General features: G+C 38.4%; 1 protein-coding gene across 7 annotated transcripts in view; it reads left to right on the forward strand.

Annotated features, from left to right (window-relative positions):
* GPM6B (glycoprotein M6B) overlaps positions 1-27,044 on the forward strand; it is a 149,348-nt gene that overhangs the window by 114,681 nt on the left and 7,623 nt on the right. For 5 of the 7 annotated variants that reach the window (XM_067566128.1, XM_067566122.1, XM_067566124.1 and 2 more), the window contains exons 2-3: positions 20,164-20,350; positions 22,156-22,312. In XM_067566128.1, the coding sequence (XP_067422229.1) occupies positions 20,164-20,350; positions 22,156-22,312 (344 nt within the window). Of the gene's footprint in view, positions 1-8,053; positions 8,174-20,163; positions 20,351-22,155; positions 22,313-27,044 lie in introns of all 7 variants that reach the window. The other 2 variants (XM_067566125.1, XM_067566126.1) reach the window with 1 other exon arrangement.

Below are 27,044 nucleotides of genomic sequence, written 5' to 3' on the forward strand. Positions count from 1 at the left end.
CAAAAGAAGCCTAGTTATTGCTACCACTTGGATCAGTTTTGGTAAATCAGTTTAGAGAGAAAAATGTGTGTGTGCTCCTCAGAGCCATAATCAGACATTTTCACTACGACACTCGCCGTGTAGCAGTGATTTAGTGCTTTGCAATGCAGTGTGGGAGACCTAGGTTACAGGAACATGTAGCTTTCTTCCAGGTTAGAATGACATCGCTACCAACCTTCATGCAGTAGATTGATGCTAGATAGTAGACTGATTTTAATTCCTTTCCTTGTCTACATTTTGCTCCATGGAATGTTTTTGTTTCTGCAGACGTTTTTCTATGGTATGAAAAAGGAGAATAGTGCAATGAGTTTTCCAACGTTGAAGTCCCAGCCTGTGTTGGTCATCCAGAATTTCTCCTTGATGGGGAGAAGGATTCAAAATGTATTATTCTGAAATAAGAAAATGACAGTATAGTAGAAGAGACACTTTATTTAATCTGAGTGTTCCAGGTGATCTATTGACCTAAATTCAGCACAGGATAGATTCCGCCACTGAAGGACTGTTACATTTTGGAATCAGACTGACATATAATTTATGCCCTTCAGCATAACAGGCAATTGTACAAATAATAACAATAAATTCTGCTAAATGATACAGCTGTAACAAAAATTATCTTATTAAAGTTGTCTGTTATGAACTCGACAGTATCTAGATAATGAGATCTCCTCAGAAACCTGTTGCATGTATTATTTATTAGCTGGTATATTATCACAACTGCCTCAACTGCTAATTTATATCACTTGGTAAGGTTGTAGGGGTTTTTCATATAAACTATCATTTAATTATATATATATATATATATATATATATATATATATATATATATATATATATATATATATAGTGAAAACATTTGATACCAGAGTTCGAAAAATAATCCTTTGTTTTCCTGGTTTGAAGTTTTGTTTTTCTTTTTGAATCTAATTCAAAATCAGTTTCAATTTCAACAAAATAAAATTTGGCCAGTGATTAGACCATAGAAAAACATAATCCCCTAGGGATTTTACAAAAAAAAAAAAGTTACAATGGTGAGAGATTAAACTTTAAAAGCCATTAATGTGCATGGGCAACAACCAACGTCACTGGGGATTTTGAATGCACGTTAATGTACAAAGTATGTATCTGAAATACTTTGATTATAAGAACTAAGTCTCTTGGATAATTTTAAAAAAGTCTAAAGTTTTCCTTTCTGCATGGTAAATAATACATATTTTAAACAGTCTAAGTATGTACAAGTATTTATCACCTCCAAAACAGTTACTTCTATATGTTGTGTGTCACAAATAATGTACCTTGCAGACCCAGTAATGATTAGATGTTTTTCATCCTTACTTAAATCTCCAGAGCACAGCATGTAGAAGATGTTTATTATTTTAAACAAATTATCAAAGTTAAGGCTGATATGCATGCCTAATGATAGACTGCCTTGTTTTCATAAAGAAACAAGTAGAAGGGATTTGAAGCCTTAATTTTACTATGTTTTCTGGCTAGTTTGAGATTTGATACACAACATGATATTTAAATGCATTTAGTGTTGTTATGCCTTTGTTACTCATGCCTGTGTCATCATTTATGAAAGTAAGCTATAGCCTTGCAGACGCTGTGAAGTTGTATCTTCATTCAGTGCAACATAGCCTTTCATAAATTCAGAGAGTATACCATGCATAGCAATAAAATATGGAAAGTAGAACTGGTTGCCTCTGCTCGGTTTAAACAATGAAATAAAATAGTCATCCAGATCAACTTGCCTGTTCCTTTCTACAAGTGCTGAGTTAGGAAGGGCATCGAGTTTTGAATTGAGATTTTGGGCCAAAAGTGTTCAGCACCCACAATTGGGCCACATTGTCTCAGGGGGCATGGTCGCTATTTAGGCACCTATATGAAGAGGCAGGATTTTTATAACGGCCCAGCACCTGGAAGCTCACACTGCAGACAGTAGGAGATCTCCATGCTGGATACTCTTGAAAATTCTGCCATTTCATTTAGGTACCCAAAGAGGAACTAATCTCTTCGTAATGTCTGGCGGTTTTACTCCAGTGCCCAAAACTGAAGCTACAGTATTAGATTATGAGATCTTTTGATTATGTGAATACCCTTCAATATTTTATTTTAAAATGTCACAGTTGAGTTATTTAAAATGAAAGGCTGATGCCTGTTTTTACAAAACCTAACTTTCAGAAATAAATTACAAACGTAAATGAAATAAAATAAGCCAGAGGTCCTGTGGTTTGTTTTGTTTCCTGATTGCTTTTTAACAATAGGAATTGTGCTTCTGTTAACACACCATAAATATTGAACAAGAAAAGATCTGAACCATTCATTTCCATTGAGATATCCAAGTGCACGTACAGTATTGTGCACGCAAACTGTAGAGAAAACATGTTTATTTTGAAATGTGTATAGCAGAATAGTCAAAATGTCCGTTTTCACTATTAATGATGGTCTTACATTTCTATGGCTTTTTTAATCAAAGGATCTCAAAGTGCTTTTACAAAAATAACAATACAAAGATTTATTAACTTTAACTTATTTAGAATCAGTATCCCAATGAGGTAGGAAAGGACTATATAGCATATAGTATACTTCACCTAACCCTGCCGCTATAGAAAATGTTGCACTCTAACATTGCAGGACAACAAGTAAAGATGTAGTTTACTCACAGTAGCTACACATGTATGCAACTGAGTATTGATACAGCATATGTGGAGTTCACATGTTTCCTCAAACTATAGTAAGTATAACGGGGCAGATGCTCAGCTGATGTAAACTGCAATTGTTCCATTGACTTCAGTGCATCTGATTTTTGTTAGAGCTGTATCGTTTAGCAGAATTTATTGTTACTATTTGTACAATTGCCTGTTACCCTGAAGGGGATAAATTTATATGGCAGTCGGATTCCAAAATGTAACAGCAATGTACGCCAGCTGAGGATCTGCCCCAAAGCGTTCAAAATATTTACTCATTTGGGAATGACTGTGCAAATTACATCTTTCTTACATTGCATTCTAAAAATTGCAAGTAAATTAATTCAAGGTTCATAATAAATCATAAAAGTTTATCCCCTTCGGGCAAATGATACGTAGTCCAGCTGTTGGATTTGCAACATCCTTTACACAGCTGTTTCTCTCAAGCTAGACAAGAATGACTGCTGTCCTGATTTTTTAATTGGAAATTGAATAACGCGCTTGTTCACAGAGATAGGAAATAAGTATTGCTTAGACTGCATATCAGCCGCTCTTATCAGAGAGAGACACCATGAACAGAGCTCAAGTAAATGTTGAGCAGTTATTTTACAGAGGTGCAGAACAGACTGGATGCACTTAAAGATGAGGGTTTACAAATTATTACAAATGACAGTGTTTATCTTGTAGGCATTCAATTAAATCAGAACGTGAGGACTGGGGAGGCAGATTCACTGAGATGGAATAAACGGGCAAAATGAAATGCCGTTTTGCATCAGCAGTGGAGCAAATACATCCAGATACATATTAACAGAGACAAGAAGTTTGCTTTTTTCATGTAACAAGAAAAATATCACTCTTAAGTTGTAAAAGTGCCCCAAAATTGCTGTGAATGACCTTAATAAATTAGGCATGCAGGTATGGTACAAAAGCAGCTACTGAAAAATAATTGTATTGTATTAGATTAATGCAGTATAAGCTCCAATTTTATATGCTGTATTATAAAAGTAGATGGAAAAATGTGAGCAGCTGTGTTGGAAATTCATTTTGATTGTATGTTAGAAGGAAACAATCAGTGAAAATGAAGTTCACAATTAGGCATGGCTGTGAGAGATTTCCAAGAGTTTTGTTACTCATGATATAGGAATAAAAATAAGGGAAACTTGAAACACTGTCTGAATAGACAGTTCTGTATTAGCTAAAACAGAATACAAATACACTGTCAACATTTTTATACCAACTTTTAAAAAATATTATAAAGTGTGAATTTGCAAAACGTGTGTAGTTTAAAATCAAAACAATTAATGAGTATCATTAGAGACACGAAGTGGGTGAGGTTGAACAGCAGTGGGTCCAATAAAAGATATTACCTCACCCACCTTCTCTCCTAATATCCTGAAACTGACACGGCTACAACATTGCATGCAATATGTATCATTGACTTCTTAATGTTAGAGGTTAATTTCAAGGGAAGCCCTGGCTTGTATAAGCTTTTAGACATTTGGCAACTTGATGGTTATGAAGATCGTGGCGCAAGCACCTTGTTTCCACACGTGGGAATATGCAGAGGCCACTCAAAGAAGAAATTACCTGTAATCAAATTTCTTCGATCTGAGCCTCTGCATGTTTCCACGTGTGGGATCAAGGCACCGCAAGCGGGAATGTGCAGAGGCCGATCAAAGAAGAGATGCTCTTTCTTTTTAGGTTGTTTGAATAACACAATACCTACCTTCTTATTATGCAAAATATGTTTATTAGCCAAGGTTTTCAAAGCTAGATCTCTAATGTTAGGTTTCTAAATCCATATTTCAAAGGTGCTAAGCTGCGCCAATAACCTTTGACTTCAGTGGGATTTGTAGGTGTTCATCTCTCCTGAATATAAGGCCAGTTAAATTGAAGTGGCTGAATATAAATCTAGAAGTGAAACATTTTGGGGTCTAGTCTAGAAAATCTTGGACTCTACATATGATGGGGATAACAATTTGTCAGACTTAGTGATTTGGGTTTTAATTAATAGGATTTGGTTTCTCACTAAAATTGACCATCTTAAAAAGCGTGTATCCCCAGTACTTGCCCAAATGATCATGTGAAGGAAGACCTTAGACATATGTGACACAGAGTATGGTATAACCAGAATGATTTCCAGGTTGTACTGTAAATGCACAATAGGCATGGTATGACACAATATATAGAACATTGTCATGGAATCAAAGTAGAGGTGGAAAAGGACTGACTATATCATCTACAGTAATTCTTAATCCTTCCCATTACCTGGTTAGTCTTGCTCTCACTATTATATTCTTCAGAAAATTTTGTTGGGTTTTAAATGGCTAAGTGATGGTGATTTCACCACTTTCCTTGAGGAGACTATCCACAGTCTCCTATATGAAATAACAATCAGACTAAATTTTCTGTGATTAATTACTCCATGTCATGACTACTTGATCCACCTTAACCTCTTCCATCCCTCCTCCCCACTCAGATTTTTCATTAGAAGACCTCAAAGGGTTCATTCATTTATGTATAAACAACAAAGAAATGTCAATTTTGACTCTAGTGACTACCAAAGATGTAAATAGTTGTGTGAATTGTAAATTAGAGGACCCGTAGCTATTATTTGTGCAGCATGATACATAAACTATGTAAATAAATGTGCAGAAATGTCCTACTAATTCTAACGTAAACCTAAAAATGCAACTTCTACTGAATTATAATTTTCTTCCTTAAAAGTGAACTGAAATACTTTTGAAATAAATATTCAGTACTATTTAATATAGTAAATCACTAACAAAATGTGTAGAATTAAGGCCTAATCCTGATATACTTTATCCAGGAAGTCCTTGCTCACACTGAAGTCTCTGGGATTTCTTATTAAAATACTTTTGATGAAAAGAAATAACAAATTGTTCATAGAAATTTAGAAATATTTCAGTTAAAAGTTCTTAGGTATTGTCATAAAACCAGAACATTTCAAAATTTCCCTAAAAATTTTAGTTTCCAAAAATGCCTTTTCATTACAAAAATAAAATAAAGGGAAAGTTTTGACCATTGCTATTAAAAATAAATAAGAGGATGTTTAAAAGTCAGTCCTTTTACTTCTCTGCCAACTCATGATTTTAGGGTTTGGTGTTTCTCCAGCCAAGAACTAATGATTTTACTGGCATCTCTGGCTAGGGTAAGTGAGTGGACTCTTGGCTCTGGTATGTTGGTGGTGGTATTAACTGATGCAAAAGAAATCCAGAAATCTGACCTCATGCCTGGCTTGATAAAAAGCCTTTCAATTTATTTTAAAAATAAATACATATTTATTAGTATATTTTAAGTTTATATTGGTATTCTGGCATCTTAAATGTCTTAGAGTATGTATTTGAAAGAATTTAAGTTCTCCTTTGTGATGAAAAAGGCTTCCTCTTAAACCATATTCTAATTTTATATAATTTTTTTCTTCAGAAAGTAATTAGTGATCTTTAAAAAAAAAAAAAAAAAAAAAAGGGGGGGGGGGGGGGCAAAAAACAAGACAAAACCCTAGTGGGTTAATATACATTAGAGAAGTGGTGAACAATAATAACTGAACATTGCATGTTTGAGGAAGGCAAGTATACAAGAAACAATGAATAGTACTGTACAGTATCAATAAGTGAATTCTGCCATCATGCTCTGTTTTTGATATCGCATTCAATTACTGTGGCATCTATTGTGATCTCATAAATAGAGGATCATTACTGAATGAGCAACAGGAAGAGAAGAAGTTGTTACAGGAGACTTTGTCTTTGGATAAATAATCATTTTAGAAGATGTACTAGAAAACATTTGAAAGGTAATTGAATATGCAGGATGTGAAACTTCTGTTCGTTTTTTCTGCGGGGCTGGAAGCGGGAAGGGTTTCCCCAAGTAGAAGAATAAAATATATGAAGCAGAATAACTTCTTTCATGAAAAATATGTGCTATATGTAAAGCTGTTGGCTTCTTTCCCTTGGGCACAAATTACAAAGAAAAGAAAATGATCAAGAGGAAAATTGATGTTAACTTGGTATTTGGTTCCAATGACTCTGTTAACCCAACAGATTACATACATACTGTACTAATGAATAATTTCTTGTGTCCCACTTTCTTAGATACAGATGACTGGATTCATAGGACCAGATTCTCCTCTCACTCCTGATTTACACTCATGTAACTGTACAGAAGTCAGTGGAGTTACACCAATATAAAAACAGTGGTGAGAGGAGATTCACACCCATAAACTTCCATTTTCAGACTAGACATTTGTGGTGCCTTAGCTTTCTAGCAACTTGCTTCCCTGACCTACTTGGAAAGTAGTTGTGTTTTGAATGTCCTAAGCTATGCCTTGTCCACCTGCTGAAATGCTGCTAAATAAGATCTATTTTGGACAAAGATGACAGTTACTTTTTCATGTAACTACTACAGAGTGGAACTTCCAGTGTATTTTAAGAAATGATTCATCTTGCATTGACAGCCTGAAAATTCATAACAAAGGCAAGGTGAAAAAATGTTGATTCAAAAACAGTGCGATGTTGTTTTGCCAATAGCCTCTTTTTGTGGTGCTCAGGAGCAGTGAAGCTTTGAAGTACTCTCCAGATGAATTACAGACCTTTACATATGACTGGAAATGACATGACATGAAATTTCTGAACAACTGAGAAAGCTTCAGGGGGAGAGAACAAGAATGGATCCAATTCTCATCTCCTGTACCTTGCAAAACTGGAGTAAAGCTCTGCTGAAATCAATAGAATTGGTCGAAATTTGCACCAGTGTGAGAGCAGAATATAACAATAAACAGCAGCTTTTCTTATCTGTTTGATTTAAGAAGTTAGCTCTGTGTTACTGGACAAATTTGTGTTTGAGCCTCTCTCTCCACATCTGGTGATAATTATCTTGCTCTGTTGGGTTTAGGATATTTTAAAAATAGATATTGGTTTCCCACAATTCTGTTTCCCTTTCTGCCCTATCTCTTAGAGAAGGGCTGCCTGCCAGAAAAGAGAAGGGAATTGGTGTGGGGAAAGTGAACAGTGAGTTTTGATGATCAGAGACAGCAATAGACTAGAATATTTTAATATGTATTTATGTTCATTCAAGAACCTAGAGGAGTTTTAAACATTCTTTCTTGTGTCAGTAATGGTCCTTCGTTTAACTTTAACAGCATATCCTGTTGATTTTCCTCCTCTTGGTTTGGTACAGATGGGTTATATTTCAGTTATTAAACCTCAGCATATTTTTGGACTCTCCTCTTAATTTTAAAATTAAATGAATAAAAGTACTGAAGAAAATTTTATTGCTGGAGACACTGACTTTTTACCACCTAAAATTGGCAGTGATCACCAGACCAGAAATGGAAATTGGCAGGTACCACTGGATGTACAAGAGTTCAAGGCCACACCAGTACCATCATGTGCCAGCATTGAGAGGCAGTATTAGTCCTTTGGGGATTCAAGGTAAATAAAGGGCTGGGGTGAAATCTAAATGGAGAGTTCAAATATGGTAGCATGAACATGATTTGCAATAGCTGTAACAATGTTTTAAAAATGTTTTTCTGTGTTTCTTAGTCAGTTAGAAGTCTGATTTTCTGACATGGTTGCTTGAAATAAACTCTGTTAGTGTTGAAAAGGCAGTAGCTGGCAATTATAAACGTTTTTCTGTGTATGCAAAACCAGTCAGAAACTGATGATCATCTAATTTATAGTCCATCAGTCGGCCTCCATGTCCAAGGAGCGAGCCACACATAATGCAATGGATGTCTTCTCAAGTGCTTCTTTGGATACTATTTCACCTAATAGTTTGTTTCCTAGAAGCAGCTCTGTGTATCATATTTTAAAGAAAGACGAAGGCCAAGATTTTCAAAAGTGATTAGTGATTCTCCATGTGTTAGATTTTGGATGCCCAACTTGAGTCAGTAAAATGGGGACCTGATTTTCAGAGGGTGAGTGCCCATCGCTTTTTGAAAATTACCTTTGAAGTGTCTCAGGTCAAGCAACATGCAAGGTTATTTTGCCCAACCACTCTCTTCCCAAGATAAAGCTGATCTGTTTAATCCAGTTCAGAGATTTGAGGGCTACAGGAGGAGAACATTCACCAAGCTCTTTACTTAGACCCTTCCCTTAAACAACCAGATGGCCTGGTTCTTTAGACCTTAAAATGCTCTATTTCATAGACTCTAAGATCAGAAGGGACCATTATTATCATCTAGTCTGACCTCCTGCACAATGCAGGCCACAGAACTTCACCCATCCACTCTTGTAATAGACCCCTAACCTACGACTGAGTTACTGAAGTCCTCAAATCATGGTTTAAAGATTTTAAGGTACAGAGAATCCACCGGCAAGTGATCCTTGCCCCATGCTGCAGAGGATGGCAAAAAAAACCTAGGGCTCCCGACAATTTGCCCTGGGGAGAAATTCCTTCCCAACCCCAAACATGGTGATCAGCTAAACCCTGAGCATGTGGGCAAGACTCACCAGCCAGACACCCAGAAAGAATTCTCTGTAGTAACTCAGAACCCACCCCATTTAACATCCCATCACAGGCCATTGGGCATATTTGCCACTAGTAGAAAAGATCACTTAAGTGCCAAATTAGGCTGTCCCATCATACCATCCCCCCGTAAACTTACCAAGCTCAGTCTTTTCCTGGTAGGCTTAGTCTGTGTACTAGAAAAGAGTGAATGTATCTATTTTTATTGTCAAATTGTATATTAAAAATATTGCTAAATTAATCAGATTTATTATTTGGTTGACTAGGTCTGTTCGGCTCAGCTGTGGAGGGAAGAGGGAGAACTTGGTACTGGTGATTCTACTTTACATTGTTAATGGCTCTTCGTTATATTTCCTAAAAGTAGAAACAGTACCGTTGCATAACATCCTAAACAGAATTTAAAATGCAATGAGCTGGCAACATTCTGATGTAGCTTTTCAGATCTCCACTTCTGCTAATGCCTGAGTCTTAGAGTCATCAGCTGACCTTTTTGTTGCTGGAGTCTGTTAGTTATGGGCCAGATTTGGAGAGAACTGATTCAGAATGGCCAGGTACTGTATAAATAAGAATATCTTATGTGGACTGTTGTCCAAAGTTCCAAAGGGGAACCAGTGGCTAAATATATACAGAAATCCTCTAGTTATGTTCAAGGTGACATTCCTCTGTATGGAATCATTTTTAACCCATTTTGGACCATTAATAGTTTAGCTAGACTTCAACAGATTTGTCCTTGCTGCTTTATAGTACCAAGAAGCTTATATCTGCCCATGAACACTGGTTGAATTAGGAGGCTTGCTAAAATACAGACATGGCTTTGAGCTTGGGAGTCCTAGGAAATTTCTAGGACTTTAAAAAAAAAAAAAAAAAAAAAAAATTGAGGGTACAAGATCTTTCACTAGATCTCTCCATAAGCAACTATCTGCCCCTTGCTTCTTTAATTCATTAATTAAATGCTACTTCATTGTCCGTCTTTCTTTAAAGATTGGTGCCTTTGTTTTAAAATGAATGTTCTTGTGGAAATTCTTCCAGATGAATTGATTTTTGTTTGTGTTCATGGTTGTTTTTCTCTTCCTAGATTTCTTCCTAAAAATATTAGATTTTTTCCCCTGCTTTAGAAAGGCATGAGAAGGTGCATTGTCTCATCAAAATTTAAGACCACGCCATAAGGATGCAGACTGTCTTATGAGCAGGGTGAAATTTGCAAAGCATTTACCTATGCACACTTTCACCTTCGGTGCTATGACTGGCCAATGGTCTTTATGGTGGTGATTCACATTTCTTCCTCATTTTCCTCTTATTCTTTATTTAGGTAAGCTATTGATCTAAAGACCCCATTCGTTCCAGATTGGTACTGATAGGCTGACTTTGTCTTCTGAATCTCAGATCCACTTGTCTGAAGAAGGTTTCTCCCTTTTTTTTGTATTTGTTACATAGGAGTCTTAGTGGGGAGAGAGATTCTGTTTTTGTTTACTTCCTTGTAGCTAAGGAAGAGTCAACTGGAGAAGCAGTTGGTAGCTGTGCTTGAAATCCAGTGTGATAAGTCTTATTCTGCTATTGGATACTGCTGGCTGATGCAGTGGGAGGTGTAATACCCCTTCCAGACTGGTGGATCTAAGATTCAAAACTCAAATTTTACAAGTAAGAAACTAACCTTTGAATAAAACAAAAACATTGTTAAAAATAGTGGTTCTATCTTTTCACCAGAGTGCCGGATGATTCTGGATGATACTGTAACCAGGAAACTCTTAATTCACACAGGATGAGATGTACAAAGGCCTCTAAGCAGTCAGTGGGAGTGAGGTGCCTAGCTCATATAATCGAGTCTTTAAATCCCATGTCTACCTCTTTAGGTGCCTAAATACCTTTGTAAATCTGGCCCTGTGTCTAATTTGTTACACTTTTTGGCTTAAACTTGTCTAGATAAATCAGCCAGGGCAGCACCTTCAAAAACTGAGAGGTGACTAGTATGCAAGAGGAGGTAGGTGGGGATCAGGGTGAGAAGAGAGAATAAAGAGGGATTATTTTAATAATAAAAATATGAAATGCCCGACAGATTGCAAATCCTGAGTTTTGTATGTGCGGTTCATGTGTGGCCTCATGCAGAGTTGGACTGAGACTGATAGTTTTTGCCAGTGGAGTGATTTCAGATTAATGAATTCTGCATATAGATTAACACCTCCTTGTATAAGAGTTCTGGGAAATAACTTGTGTTGCAAAGTACTAGAACAAATCTCTAGGAGGAATTACTGCCAAAGTTATATCAACAGAACTCAGACTACTTTTATCAAGGAAATTCTTTTAAAATACTGTAGTGATGCAATGATTAATATAAGGTTGTATTTTTTAGGAATAACATATAGTGAGAGAACTCAGTGGGAAAATATCCACCGTTATGGTCCCAGTTAAGATTATTCAAAGCAAATCCTCTCTTAAAGCACAAGTTGACTCTTCGGAGCTGGTGCAGAAGTACCTTGCTTTGAAGTGCATTGTGTCATGGGCTGGAAAGAGTTCCTGCCTCTCTTCTTGACAAGAAAAGAAGTTGTTGGACCTTCATCTCAGGCTGACAGAACTGGAACAAGAGAATTGCTCTCGGACTATTGTCTCATGGGATTGAGGGTGTTTTTCACGCAGTAGTTGAATGCTTGGTGTTATCTATCATTAGTAGCCTATAACTGATGCATGTGAAAATCATGGAATCAGTGTTTCATATTTTATAGATCATGTTGCCTTAAAAGAGGCCATCTTCTGAATACCTATAAACAGAAGGACTATTTCACAGAATTGGAAAGGCATTGAACTGATATAATTTGGAAGAATGTGCATTTCTGTCTTCACCGTAGAGTCGTAAGTTTTTAAGGCCAGAAGTGGACCATTGGGATCATCAAGTCTGACCCCCTTGCATAATACAGGCCATAGTATTTCACCAAGTGATTCCTGCAGTGGAGGGAATTATTTTTCCCTACCAGAAATGGTATCAATGAATAATCTAATGCAATCTGATGATAAAGCAGTGATTCAGAAAACTGCTCTTCCTTTGTAGACTCTTCTTTACCATGCTGCTTTGAAATTAGGGGCAAAGGAAAATCTTGACTTAATCAAATAGTTGTTTTTATCTCCAATGCAGATTTGTTGCTTCGTGCAATGAAATGAACCATTACAGCCCCGTTGCTACTGATTAGGGGTAATATTGTTAAGAGTATGTAGAAGGCCCAATTTCCCTAGGTTCTTCACTAAGATATTTGTGTGGGGGGGGGGAGTCAGTGGTCTTAGCTCTCAGCCTAGATATGCATTCTTTTTATATCTAGCAGTGGCTTGTTATCGTTGTTACCACTGTAGTCATTTACACAGCTTCATAGGTATACATAAGGCTTTTACAAGACAAATAAAAAAATGATGGATCTCTGCCTTATAGAGTTTGCAACCTAAGGGTCAGATTCTCTCACTTTTCCTCATGTTGAGTACCGACAGCCAGTGATGGCTCCCTGATTCTCTGCCTCAGCGCCAGTGCAGAATAGAATAACCAGGAACTTCTGTTCCCATAGCTCTGGTCTCCAAGGGACAGTGTCACTAACACACCATCTCTGCCAGGCAGAATCTTCCCCAAAGTATTGTTGTTGCTCCTTAACCTTCTTGAAATAAGATCCAGAGGGGTAGCTGTGTTAGTCTGTATACAGCAAAAACAACGAGAGTCCTGTAGCACCTGAAAGACAACAAATTTCTGCGGGCATAAGCTTTTGTAGGCTGTAACCTACTGTGTCAGATGCATGAAATGGAAACCACAGATAGGGGGTGGGTGGGTGTGTGTGTGTGTGTGTGTGTACACACATCCAAAGGTAAGAAACAACAATGGGGAGGGCAACTGCTAACAAAGTCAATTCAGTTAGAGTAGATGAGGCCTATTCACAACCGTTGATTAGAAGGTGAGAATGTGTGAACTTGCTCCAGCTGTGGGAGGCAGGCCTATCCTGGCTTAGAGATAGCCCCCCACCTGAAGCAAATACTCCCCAGCAACCGTACACCATACAACAAGCACTAACCAGGAACCTATCCCTGCAACGAACCCTGTTGCCAACTCTGCCCACATGTCGACTCTAGTGACACCATCACAGGTCCTAACCACATCAGCCACACCATCAGGAGCTCATTCACCTGCACATCTACTAATGTAATATATGCCATCATGTGCCAGCAATGCCCCTCTGCCATGTACATTGGCCAAACCGGACTGTCACTATGCAAAAGAATAAATAGACACAAATCAGACATCAAAAATGGTAACATCCATAAACCAGTTGGAGAGCACGTCAACCTCCCAGGACACACTGTAGCTGACTTGAAAGTTGCCATACTTCTACAAAAAAAACTTCAAAAACAGACTTAAGCGAGAAAATGCAGAGCTGGAACTCATGCAAACTTGACACAATCAAACTGGGTCTGAATAGCGACTTGGAATGGTTATCTCATTACAAGAAGTAATTGTTACTGTTCACACATTCTTACCTTCTAATCAATGGTTGTGAATAGGCCTCATCTACTCTAACTGAATGGACTTTACTAACACCTACACTCCCCATTGTTGTTTCTTACCCTTGGATGTATCTATATACCTCCTATCTGTGATTTCCATTTCATGCATCTGACGAAGTGGGTTGCAGCCCACAAAAGCTTATGCCCGCAGAAATGTGTTAGTTTTTAAGGTGAAACAGGACTCTCGTTCTTTTTGAAATAAGATGTCTGACACTGTGGCTGAGAACACCATTGAAGTAAATCATGCTGGCTCTCCAAAGCCATTCGTCCTTTTGTGAGTTGGTTCAATTTTGGTATGTCAAACATGGTTTTTTAATCAGGATAGTTTTGAGCTTGAAAAGTCGCAGCTGAAAAGGCTGCAATAGCAGCTTTCCATAAGCATATGGGCAAAGGAAAATATTGATATGAAATATCTAGTACCTGCAGCAGAAGGCTAATCCTTAGTGCACCAGGAGCTTTAGATAGTTTATAATGGCACACACAGGCAGTGCTCTTTCAAAATATAAAGGGGTCTAAGCTCATCTTCTTATAACATGCAATATTAGGTCCCAGTCCTGCAAAGATTTACGCACATGCTAAGTATCAGTCACATATAAATGAACAGCACCATTTGAGTTCACCATAATCTCAGTCTATTTTTCTGCAGTTCAGCCACACTCGTTGCTGTAGTACTGAAGCAAGGATTTTAGCTTAGTTTATTGAGTTAAATGTTGTAAGTTGGTTTTGTTTTGTTTTGTTTTTTGCATAATTTAAATTGAGTGGGACAAGATAAGAAAAGAGCATGAGCCTTAACAGAGGCTTGCAAATAATTTTTAAAAATTACAATTCTAGGGCTAAGTGCTGATTGCCCCAATGGAAAAGGTAAGAGGAGAAACATTCAACACACACTTTCAACGTATCTTTGTGTTGGTAAAGATTTCCCCTCACAATCCCCTTTCTTGCCACAGATCATTGACTCCTGCTCTGGGTGATGTTCCAACATAAGCTTTGCTGATAATATCACATCAAATGCAGATGTTCATGGCTGGGAGTGGAGCCATGTAAATTTCATTTTGTCTATGATATGGCACCAGTACACGCATCTCCCCATACCCCCATAGTTGTCTTAAACATTTGGGGATACAACATGCATTTTGCAGAGTGTATGGGTAGAGATTTGCAAAACCATGCCATATAGTGAAAAGTAAATCTGGCATGTACCTTCCCCAGCACAGATTCTATAGTCTAGTGGAGGTCCTTAGTGACTGAGACACTGCTGGCATTTTCCATGCTTGGGGTATCAGTCAAAGCAGATGATACCTAGATACTGGGGAAATAAGGGAAAAAATGTAAATAGCCTGATTGTCCCCTCAGATTGGTATGTGAACTGGGAGTAACTCCACTGTAATGAACAGACTCACACACGTACTTCAGGTCCATTATTGTACATTGGTCACATTTTAAATTGTTACCCTATGTTCCCCACACCCCCTGATCCTTCCCACACTATTTTGCTAAAAAAGTAACTTAGTGTCTACCTTTTAATCCAATGTTCAGCACAATAGATATCCCAAGCTCTGTTTCTTATGCAAGGGCATCCATGGAAGGAAAACTTCATGAGTTTACAATTGTTATAGCCTGTGCCAGAGTATTTAAATGGCTGACAGCCCTTGAAGCAGTATAATGAGGGAGAAAATAGTGCACAGTGCTTCCTTTTTCAGGAGCGCTGGGCACAACTCTATGGAGGGAATGAATGAGGAGTGCAAGGGAGGAAAAAATGTGGAAAGTAATAGGAGTTAGAAAAGATGGCAAGATTGGTTCCCTGACTGATTGATTGTTCCCTGAAATTCAGATTTTCCCATCCCTATTTCAGCTTGTTCTCCATTCCCGGGTTTTTGTTTCCTTCTTTACACTTGTGTGCTACGATATATGCTTGAGTTATGCTGGAGTACTAGAATAATTTGGAAGGAAGTTTCAATTTCAGAAGACAAGCACCACTTTCCTGCAGGTGAGATGTTGGCTGGCAAAGAAACAGGCCAGCAGATGTTATCCTGCCCCATCACTAGTTTGTCTGTCTGATGACTTTGATTAGCCAGTGTACTTTGATCTGTTTTATTCATCAAAACCCTGAAATTTGAGAGATCAAGAGTTATCCTCAGTGAGAAGTTCCTTAGGACATGGGTAAGTGCTGTTTGCAGTAAACGCATCCCTTTGTGCCCACTATATGGCATTCTGCCTCTTAGAGAAGTTGTAATTTTGCCCCAACCTTACCTCAGTAGGATGTGTTATAGACTGAGAATTGCTATCTGAATGTCACTCTCCGTTAATTCTGCATTTCCTTGATTTTCTGGATTTAAATCCGGTGCACCTTCAGAGCGCTGAAATGAATTCATTTAGCCACACAACTTCCACTGCCATTCATGGGAATTGTGAGACTAAAGTCCTGCCCATATGCAGCAACCTGCATTAGTGTGTCCCCTCCTAGCAAATTATGGGGGTATTGCTCAATGCAGCTCAAAGAAGAATTCTATGAACAACCAGTGTCATCACTGACTTTTTATGTAGAGGTTCATCCTTTACCAGTTTCCTGTGACTGATAGTTTCCAAGAGACTACAAGAGAATAGTTGGTTCCTGTTCTTTCTCCTCTATTTATTTTTGTCCCTTAGCAAGAAATATTCAGGGTGTGTTGTATGTGAGTGTGTTTAATAGCATTCATTCCCTAGAGAATAATATCAGTCCTTGTTTTAGCTGGCCTCCTTCTGAGAGTGTGTTAAATCTGTAGCCAGGATCACAAGCAGCTCTGGGCAAATCACTGGGCTGTTATTAACCTGCCTCCATGGCAACTCCTGCTCACAAGCCTGAGGACAAAAAATGTTTTTATTCTGCTGAACGACACAAAAGAGTCTAGTGAAGTTTTAGACAAAATGGCCATTGAAAGCCAGATGCATTGATGTGTATTTGTAATGCATGGTTTATATTTAAACTATTTTACACTGCTGATGTGTTGGGCTGTATAGAGAGCTGAAAATTGCATGGTATTTTCTGTGTGCAAAGTAAAAACAGAGTCGAATTGGCAGAATTTGTACCAAACAGATTTTTTTTTTAAAGTTTTTAATAAACTTCCCAAAACGCTAAATATTACAACATTCTTTACAGGATATGCAGCTTCAGCAGCAGAATGTGTTATCAACTTATTCTGCTGATTTCATATTGATTTACAAATTTGCCACTGCTTTTCACTGAATGGTAAGTTACTGCCTACTGATTCAGCAGAGCACAAAGCAAACTGCATCTAGAAAGATCAAATTCTCCAGGCTAGATTTTCAGCTGATGTAACCTGACATAGCTCCCTAGACCAGCTGAAGTTCTCGACCACTATGTTTCATGGAAATACTCCAGTACTAGCTTAGAAAGTTTGGTAAGAAAAAATCCTCTATTTTGTCTGAACTAATTGTTGTATCTGGTTTTGAACAGATGCTCCGGTTTGTATTCTGATAGTCTTGGGTGTAAAAAATAAAATAAAATAAAATAGATAAAAACCTTATACTGTCAGGTTTCATTGATGAGTGTAGGGTCCCCAAATGGTATCTTCACTAAGTGTCTTATAGCAACGCTGCAAACATTCTTTAACTGTATCGTATTAAAATGAGGATTTGGGGGCTCTGACAGTCTTATGCCTCAAACAGGTGGTGTGTATTCTGCAAAGCCTTTGATAGGAACAGCTGTCTATAAATCCATCAGAAAAGTTGTTGAATGAGCATGTGTGTACAGGCGCACACACTGCCATGTCTGGGGTGGAAATACGCCATTTACAGTATTTTCTTGTTTCGTTTAAAGCTAAGGCTGGAAGTGTATGTTTGCCCAAGGACCAAAGAGACTGTGTATCCCAGTTATCCAGTTAGCCTAGAGTTGAAGGATTGGTGGTTGCTGGGGTTCTATTTTGTCTCTCTGGCTTGAAACAGCACCGTAGCTTCAGGGACTTGATTGAGTGGCACTGATCTGCCCTTGATACTGCGAAGACCACCAGAAGGACAGTGCGGCTTTTTCTCTTGTGGAGTAGGGTGCTGTAAGAGGCATGATCCATGAACAGTGCAGACATAAACACAATTGCCTACTACAGACAAGATGTTGAAACCTTTGGGGCATGCACTGCCAGCAGTTTGAATACAAGGGGCTGTTGATGAAATGGTATGATCTGCCTGAATGAGTGGTCTAAAGAGATTTGCCCCTCAAATCCAATGTGTTTATCACCGTATGGCAAACTAGGCTGCACAGCATGGGGTGTTCATCCTACTGGAATGACCTAGATTTGGGAGTAACCTTTTGCGCTGGGTCTATGTGGATTTAAGGGTTTTGCCAAGTTGATTGTTCAGATGTATCATTCTTCAGCACTGTTTGCCTTTTGACCCACAGAGCAGCTTTGATATTGACTCTGAAGGAGGCCAGACATCTCACTCTAGCACAAAAGAAGATTTTATAATAGCAACAGGTGAAGGGGAGAAACCAGACTAATGCGGAACCAGAATGATAAAATGGGAGAGGCTGCAATGCCTGGGTCCTCTGACAAGTTAAACATCCAAGAATTCTGTTTGAACAATGGAAAGGACTTGTGATTATAATGTTCCTTCTAAATGTCTCAGTCTTTGTGAATTTGCCATATCACTGGTGATCATCCTGCAAGGTCTGTCATTCTGAAATTTGCTTTAGTTTCAGACCTGGGTGATAAGATGCATACTATGGTGGTTATAGTTCTTCCTATTGAGTCTTCTCTAAGCTTCCTTTCCTTCCCGCCACCCCGTCATTTTAAGCAGTACATCAAGATGTCTGTATTCATTTCTGTGGCATTTGAGGCACGAAGAGTTCCTTCCTGAATGGATTCCAGCTGTGGACTTGACTGTAAAAGCTTCCCCGGCTGGCTTCCATATAATTAAATCTTGTATGCGTTTACTGAAGTGGCATTTCATAAGGCGTCTAAGTAGCAATAGCTGTTTAAGCATGACAGGGGCATTTGGTAAGAGATCTGTAAAACAAAGTGTTTTACATTGATTAAATGGTGAGACGGCTTTCTGTTGTTGTACGCACATTATTTCCTCATGCACCCTGGAAGAGCCTGTTCCAAAACTCATTCATTAATTGTAAGGTCAGGATGTTAGAAAGAAGTCTGATCTTCCCTTGGAATTTCTGAGACAGTAGTTATGATGTATGCACCAGCCAGTTGTCTCCATAAATTTTAAATGGTTAATAATTCATTTTGTACCATATACTGGAAGAAATAGACTGTTTCTGTTCCATTCAACACTGGTAGTTCCATTAAGCATCCTAATGGTTTATACTTTGCACAGTTGTATGAAACGTACACTAATGATGAGTGCTTAGCCAGCTTAATGCCATCACCCTGAAGTAATGAATTGGTATAGAGTGCCATTAACATTATAATACACTTACAGCTCTGTTTGTTTCCAATTTACATTACTCAGTCCTGCAAGTAAATGGATTTTCAGGAAGAGCTGTCAGGAGGAATTGGAGAGTTGCAACTGAATTCCCTTATCACAGTGTCACAGCCAAATTCTGTGGTGGCATAATTGTAGTCTTCATCAAGATGACACAGTACATCCAGTATTTTTCTATTAAATTGGAGACAAAATATGCTCTCTAAAGAGTACTGTTTAGACTTCACTATTCCCTTTGAAAAGGAAATTTCAGTCTCAATTTATTTGCCAAACATTCTCTTTTATTTTTCCTCTTTCTATTTAAATATATTTTTGTCCTTTTAAAACTGATTCTCTCATTCCAGATATTCTCCTTTTTGCCACTTCCCAGCTCCATTGGCTTTTTTGGAGCTAAACTAGTTTATAAAATAGTTTATATAATTTTGTTTTCAGTACATATATTAACCTTTTATAAAAACACAGTCCTTAGTCAAAGTGTGCAGCAGTAGCTGCATTTTGAAGATCCTAAAGTATAGAACTCCTTCGTTCAGTAGAAGTATAAAATAAATTTTATCTTCCCAAAATGCTTCTCCACATTGTGTATTAGCTTCTTTGTCTTGCTAAATGAGCATGGTAGTAGTGTAACTGACACTTCATATTGTTATTACAAATAATTTTTAAATGCAGTGTATTATATGAGAGCAGAGTTAAATGGATTTTTGTTTTTCGGTGCTGAGCTGACTCATCCATGACCTCTTCTTGCTCTTGCAAAGATATGAGAATTCAACCCATTTCCACTTGTGAGCTTTGAGTTCACAAACACAAAACTTAAGGTCGTTGCTCTCGAGCAGGAATTGTCATCTTGTTGCATCATCCATTAGCTTTCTACACATCACTTTGCCAAATATTTTTTGAATTTTGAGCCCCCACCAGTTGTACTAAATGAAAAGTGAGTGGTGTACTCCCAATTTGCTCTTGTGCTTAACAATGTTTCCTTTGTTTCATCTTTTCTGCTTAGGTTGCTTTGAATGTTGCATTAAGTGCCTGGGAGGAGTTCCATATGCTTCACTTGTGGCAACCATTCTCTGCTTTTCTGGGGTAGCATTGTTTTGTGGCTGTGGTCATGTGGCTCTCACTGGAACCGTATCTATCCTTGAACAGCACTTCTCCACAAACACCAGTGATCATGCTTTGCTGAGTGAAGTGTAAGTATGCCCCTCTTCCATTACTTCATGAAAGAATTCCTGCAAAATACCTCCTAATACAAAAGACCATCGAAATTAGAGATTCAAACTCAAATGCCAAACTTAGAGGCTTAAAGACTTTTTTCTCTAAATAATATCATACATCGCAAAATGTCTAGTGTTGTCACTTCTAGACGCACAGATGCAATATATATAGTTCAGCCTGAATGACTTATTATGCTAGACAGAACAGGTGTAAAGTCCTCATCAGAACTCAGTTTTGTCTCCTCTGTAACAGCTGGATCTGAATCAAATGCAAAATGACAACTGTTTCCAGCTGATAGGAGGGCCCTAAAAATGTAAAGGAGCAGTATGTAGGAAACCAAATCTAAAATGTTCCAGAACTATGTGCATTATCTCTAGTAACTGATTATAGGGAAGGCAAACGATATGCAAGTGAGCCAGTCAGCCATGTTTGGACACCCTTGCTACTCAGTCATGTTAGCACTCTCTCCTTCATTGTACACATGCTACAGAGCTGCACCAATCAGAGGCAGAGTGCAGGACTGAGCCCTGTAGAACATTAACTAATGAGCAATGCTCCCAGACCCATGATCGGTAATAGGACAGGAGCAGGATGCGAGGAAAGTAGCGCACTACTGTTCACAGAGTGCCCCAGAGCTTTGATTTCAGGCTGGGGGATCTTACTAGCAGCAGAATCATGTCCTGTGCACCCTGGGCTAGCAAGAGATGGGAACGCTGCATGCTCAATTGCTGGAAGTGGGCAGGAAGAGCACTTTTAACTTTGTTTAGCTGCCCTCTTCTGCCAAGCCATTTCTTGTAGCCCACAACACGACGCCATCGGTGTAGGGGGATTAAGAGGTGTGTTGGGTAGGATCCTGGTATTCTCACCGATCATTTTTATTTTAAAGCACTCTGGGACTTTCCCTGGACTCTGGGAATTTCCTTGTCATCTTCCCCGTCTTCTTGACAGCTCTCCCTGTACTTGTTTTATGAGTTACCGCTGGATCCCATTTATTGAGAAATAAAGCTTTTCTCCTCTAATCTTGTTCACCTGGCCCTTGATTGCCTGGTGACAGTTTACCCTAGGTGAAGAGCTTGTCTAATAGTATCGAAAAACCATTTTATGAAACTGTGGACTCACTTCTGCACTGAAGAATTTGTTAAAATTGAGAGCGATGCTAATTCGCATGTTCTCAGTTAGGAAATTCCCACATAATTTTCTTGCACCATAAAATATGTATGCAGATGGAGCAGACACCCCATTTGGGTAGAGAGTATAAGAGGGGTGTGAATTTTGATTGTGAATTTTTGAGCGGCATGGCCAATAGGAGGGTCAAGATACCTGAATTGTCTTCAAGCCTTTGGCCCTTCAAGTGTTTTGCTCCTACATGTGTATCATAGCACAAACGTTTAGTTAAGGGTCACAGCACTCTATGAAGTACATAAATATCTCCATTTTGCAGGCATGGAACTGAAGCCAAAGATCATGACTATCCTAAAGTCATACAGCCAGTTAATGTAAGAACCAAAATTAAAACCCAAATCTCTTGACTCCCAGGCAGGCCCTAGACCATTGCCCTCTGTTACACGTCAGTTTCCCATATCAATTTCTAAACCTGTAAAAGGAGGATCATAAGTCTGGGACACATGCCCCTGGCACTCTTCTTTAAAAAGATCCACAATATTTGAATGGATTTTGGGCCAAATGAGTTCGCTCATCCCTATTATGATTAGGTAAGACCTGCTTGGTTTTAACGTAACTCCAAGTTTGACTATAACTTTTATTTCCTCTTCCATTTTAGAATACAGCTAATGCAGTATGTAATCTATGGCATTGCATCATTTTTTTTCTTATATGGAATAATCCTTTTGGCGGAAGGCTTTTATACAACAAGTGCTGTGAAGGAACTGCATGGTGAGTTCAAAACAACAGCCTGTGGCCGATGCATCAGTGGAATGGTGAGTACAGTACTACAGTGGTCACCATGTTACCTAAAGTCAGAATAGTAGCTGCCTTTAATATTTTCTTCACATTGGCTAAAATATTTTATGTGGTTTAGTCTGATTCTTATGCTGTTGTACCACAATGTCTTTGCCCAGTTATACTTTTCATACCTCATTAAGAGAGATGTAATAGTGCACCAACACCCATCTTGTCTTTGAACTTGGGGAAAGATCAACTGGATCCAAACTTTGCAGTGACCCCCAGCACTGTAATATTGAGTTTCCCTGTTCTAAACTCAACTTCATGATTGTAGGTTGTAAATTTTGTAATGCTCAACCCATGGGAGAACAAGTAAATTTGGGCCTTACGCAGAAGGAACAGTTGTGATGCTTGAAGTTGGCATTAGAGACTCTTAAAGTTGGGACTACAAAACTCTTAGAGTTTATGCAGGATTATTTTTAAAAATAGTAAAACTTTAAATTACTGCAGGGCATTCCTCCTGAGGGCCACAAAGTCCATCAAACATCAATGCATGAAGCTTCACAACACCTGTGGACAAGTATTACTGTCCCATTTTAAAAAAAATGGGAAACCAAGGCATAAAGAGAACTCAAGATTGCACAAGGAGTCTTCAATACAGATGAAATATTTAAAACTAAAAAAAATTCGAAATGGTTTTCCCACCAAATGCCTTTAGTATTAAAATGTACTTAAAAATTAAACTAAAAGTAAAACTTCAAATTCTTGCCCACAGTCCCCTTATACGCTTTGGGAATAGAAACACAGCAATGTTTTGAGACAGGATTTCAAAGCTGCCTCTGAAAATTTAAATTCAAAGCTGATAGTTATGAAGAAAGCTAAGGAGTACAGCTGGGATCACCCAGGAAGAAGTGTGGCTGAAGTAGCGTCTTTTGATGTGATTATATTGCATTTTAATCATATAAAACATGCCAGTAAATGTAGAGTTTTTTTCAGCCAGAAAAAACAACAAGGGAATAGCATGTTTGTATTGAACTAAAAGAGCAATTTTTCAACTATATTATTTAAACTTTTCAAAGAGCTAATAAAAATTAGCTAATGGTCTTAATTTAATAACTTTTTAAGTTAGGCAGCTATACCTTCAATATTTTTCATTTTTATTTTCTGGCAAGTGTGACATTAAAAAGATGATGACTGAATTATATCTAAGGCTATCTATATACAAAAGGTCAAAGTGCAAAAATGCCCATATATTTGCACATCTCATTTTCAGTGCATAATTATTTGTGCAAGTTAGTTAACTGCAATCACAAAAGTGACTCTTCATCTCCTTGTGTGTATACCTAAATTGCAAGCCACTGATAAATGCATGTGCAAATGAAGCACAAAAGCGTGTATTTTTTCCTGATCTTTTGAAAAATCTGAGCACTTTTACCGTAGTAGCAGAGGTAGAAATTGCAACAAATATGCTACATAAACCATCATAAAATGTGGGAATTTAGAAGTGACATAAGTAATAATTAACAATTAAAATGATGGTATCAATTGAATATAACAAAGAGAAATGCCTGCATAACACTACAGATCTAGGCAATCACAATTTGTACATAACTGTTGTGAGTGCAGTCTGTTCCCTCTTTCCTGCTGCTGCTGATTCACGACTAGCAGATACAGATTTCCAAGCTTCCAAAATGATTTTTGGACGCCAGTGCTACAAGAGGAGCCATATCAGAAATTCAGCCAGGCTGCATTTTTTTTTCTGGCCATCATAGGAATCAAAGATTCCATAATCTTCATGTAAAAAATCCCACCAGCCCGCCTGCCCAAAACCAGCATATCCTTTCTGAAGTTAATGGGAATGCTTCCAGAGTAAGGTACTGTTTAATATGAATAAAGGTATTAGAGTCTGGCCCTATAGAAATAAACATCCATGACTGTTAGGCCTTTTGCAAGCACCTGTCTTCCCTCTGATTTCTCTGCCTCTCTGTTCCACTGCAAAGCCATCCCACCAAACATCAAACCTAGCTTATCCAGAGTCTCTTCGTCTAGCTCCCATGCTGCTTAGCATCTCTGAACAAAGTGCTTTGACTGTGTGGACTTTCTCCATTACAAATTTGTCCTGTCTTTCAGCTCTCGCATTTGCCTGACTGAGCAATACTCTTCTCCCTCAGTGACTCCCCCAGTTCTCCTTCCTCTCCAGGCAGGTTCTTAACTTTCCTCTGCATCACTCTTCCTCTCTTTTTGATTTGGAAGCATTGAGGGTCTATGTACCCACAGGTTGCTATCACTCTTAGTTTTTCCTTTCCTCCCTAAGGCCCTCCATTTGTTTGTCACACCCTCTTGATTGCCTTGTCTCACAGTAGACTGTAAGTACTTCAGGGCAAGGGCTGTCTTAGAACGTTTGTAAAATGGCTGACACTACTGGTCCCAAGTCCCAACTGAAATACTAATAAAGTGTGATAGTAAATAGGCTGGAACCAGTTTCACTGATGTTGAGTTCTGGTGAGATAGATGCTGAACGGCACAGGAGGCCAGTACAACCAGGAGCTTGGCAACTAGAGAGGCCAAAGCAGTTACATTTCAGTGATAACTTTAATTCTTCCAAGGCTGCTGAGGTTGAGATAGGCTGGGTTTACAAAGAGTTGTCCTGTCATGACAATACTCACTTATGGTCGGTCATTGCTGCAAAAGCAGAGTTTGGCTATACACTAAAATGGGAAAAAAAGACAATTTTATGTCAAAACAATGCCCATGTGTGACGCTCCCAGGTGTCCTGAGATACCTTGCCAGTACGTACCCTTAGCATGAAGGAATTTTGTTTGTCTACTGTGGTTCAGTTCCATGAAATCAACAGCCTCTGTCCACCAAGCACTTACTTTCAGGTCTCACCACAGACCTTGCCCTCCCTAAGCAGGTTAGTGCGAAGTACATTCCACACCCCGAGTCTTCTGGGTGCTCCTGCAGCAATCCAGCCCTGTCACTGGCCACTCATGGTAATTACTAGGTAAGCTGTCCCCAAAGAGACCGTATTGACACATTGACTGATACAATTCAGGATCAGGTTCTTTAAAACAAAACAGCACTAGAATCTACTTACAGTGAATACAAATACACGTTTATTTACAAAGACTATGATTTAAGAAATAGTGAGCAAGGATAATGAGAACAGGTTCTATGTAAGATAAATGGTATAACATGCTTCTTGGAGTCTAAACTTAACTCTAACAGGATAAAATCCTTGTCTAAAGCAATTTCTCACGTTAAGCAACCTCCAAGGCACTAGGCCACATGGCCGGATCCAACTATTCATGAATGCAAAAAGTGTGGTCCTATTTGCTTCCTCAGTGAAGAATGGCAAAATGTTTTTTTTTTGCGTCTTATATTTTCCCAAACATTGTTTTCTCCCTCCCTACCTCCCCCCCCCCCCCAACCCAAGTGAGGACGACCCCTGTGGTTTCTCTCCAGGGATGCTGGTTCTAAAGTGTCTTCCCATGCTGCTGTTTGTTTCACGTCCCCCATCAGCCTGTTTTTCCTATTGACTTTCACAGGGGGTTCCATTGCATTGGCTTTACAATGGTTAATCTATAGATGAACTTAGGCAGACATCTGAAAATACATCCCGTTGTCTGGCAAAACCAGTTTTTCACCTCTGCTGGGGAGAAACACCTTAATACAAACTATAAGGACATATTTTCAGTACAATAGACATGACTTTTAAAATATAATCAGTATATCCATTTCACAGCGATATTAATGACCAGCATGATCCTGGTTTTCCTTTAAGATCTCGCTTGACATTCTTTATAGATAAATACAATGACAGCAAAGCATTAGGGGTAGTGAGTTTGTCAGACTTGTTAGGCGTTGCTGTTACGTAACAGTGAACCCTTTGCCAGTTGTGTCTCATGGGTTCTGAGGGTCACTCGACATTTCTGATTCTTACTCTTCCAATGACTACTCTGTGACTTTTCCTAAGTCACTGACATGATAAAGCAACATCCATAGCCTTGACTAGTCCCCTTAGAATAAATGAAGCTGGGAGATGCAGGACTGGTGCCTTCTAAATGTATTATTTATATATAACAGTGGTAGAGAGAGATCTCGGCCAGGGCTTCACTGGGCTATGCACTAAATATACAAGTTTAAAAAGAAAAAAATTTCCCTGCAGAGTTCACCACCTAAATAGACAACAAAGAAAGTAGGAGAAAGGAAGCATTACTTTGCTCTTTCACACATGGGAACGGAGGCACAGAAATTGTGATTTACCCAAAGTCACGCAAGAAGTCTGTGGTAGGCTTGGAACTCAACTCAGATCTCTAAAAGCCCAGGCCAGTGTGTTAACCACCCCTCTAAAGATGCTCTCTACATGTTCTCTAAAGCAAAATTTAGTCTGGCAAACCATTCAGACCATAAATTAAAATTAGAGACCTTCCCAAAGCCAAATCAAGTGTAGTGTCTGTTTAATATCTCAGATATCCTCTGCAAGGAGATTATAATCAAATTTGGCTTTCATCTCACATCTATGATCTTTTGTCGTATTAATTTAAAATATTTTAAAACAGCTTGTCTTATTTTATATACACCTGCTCTCAGTTACGGTTTCTGGTGTCTCATTTCAGGAACACAGATAAATTTAAGGAAACTCATTTTTGTCTCCTGAAAAATTAATATTCAAAATTGACCCTGCTAAGTCTGCAGAGAGATGTGCCTGGTTCGATCTGCCAGCATAGTGTACAGCTGTAAAGAATTACAGAATTTCCTGTATAT

This window comes from Emydura macquarii, unplaced genomic scaffold (genome assembly GCF_026122565.2).
Source record: "Emydura macquarii macquarii isolate MOO-44397 ecotype Brisbane River unplaced genomic scaffold, CSIRO-AGI_Emac_v2 contig_2734, whole genome shotgun sequence".
In the NCBI taxonomy this organism is placed as follows: domain Eukaryota; kingdom Metazoa; phylum Chordata; order Testudines; family Chelidae; genus Emydura; species Emydura macquarii.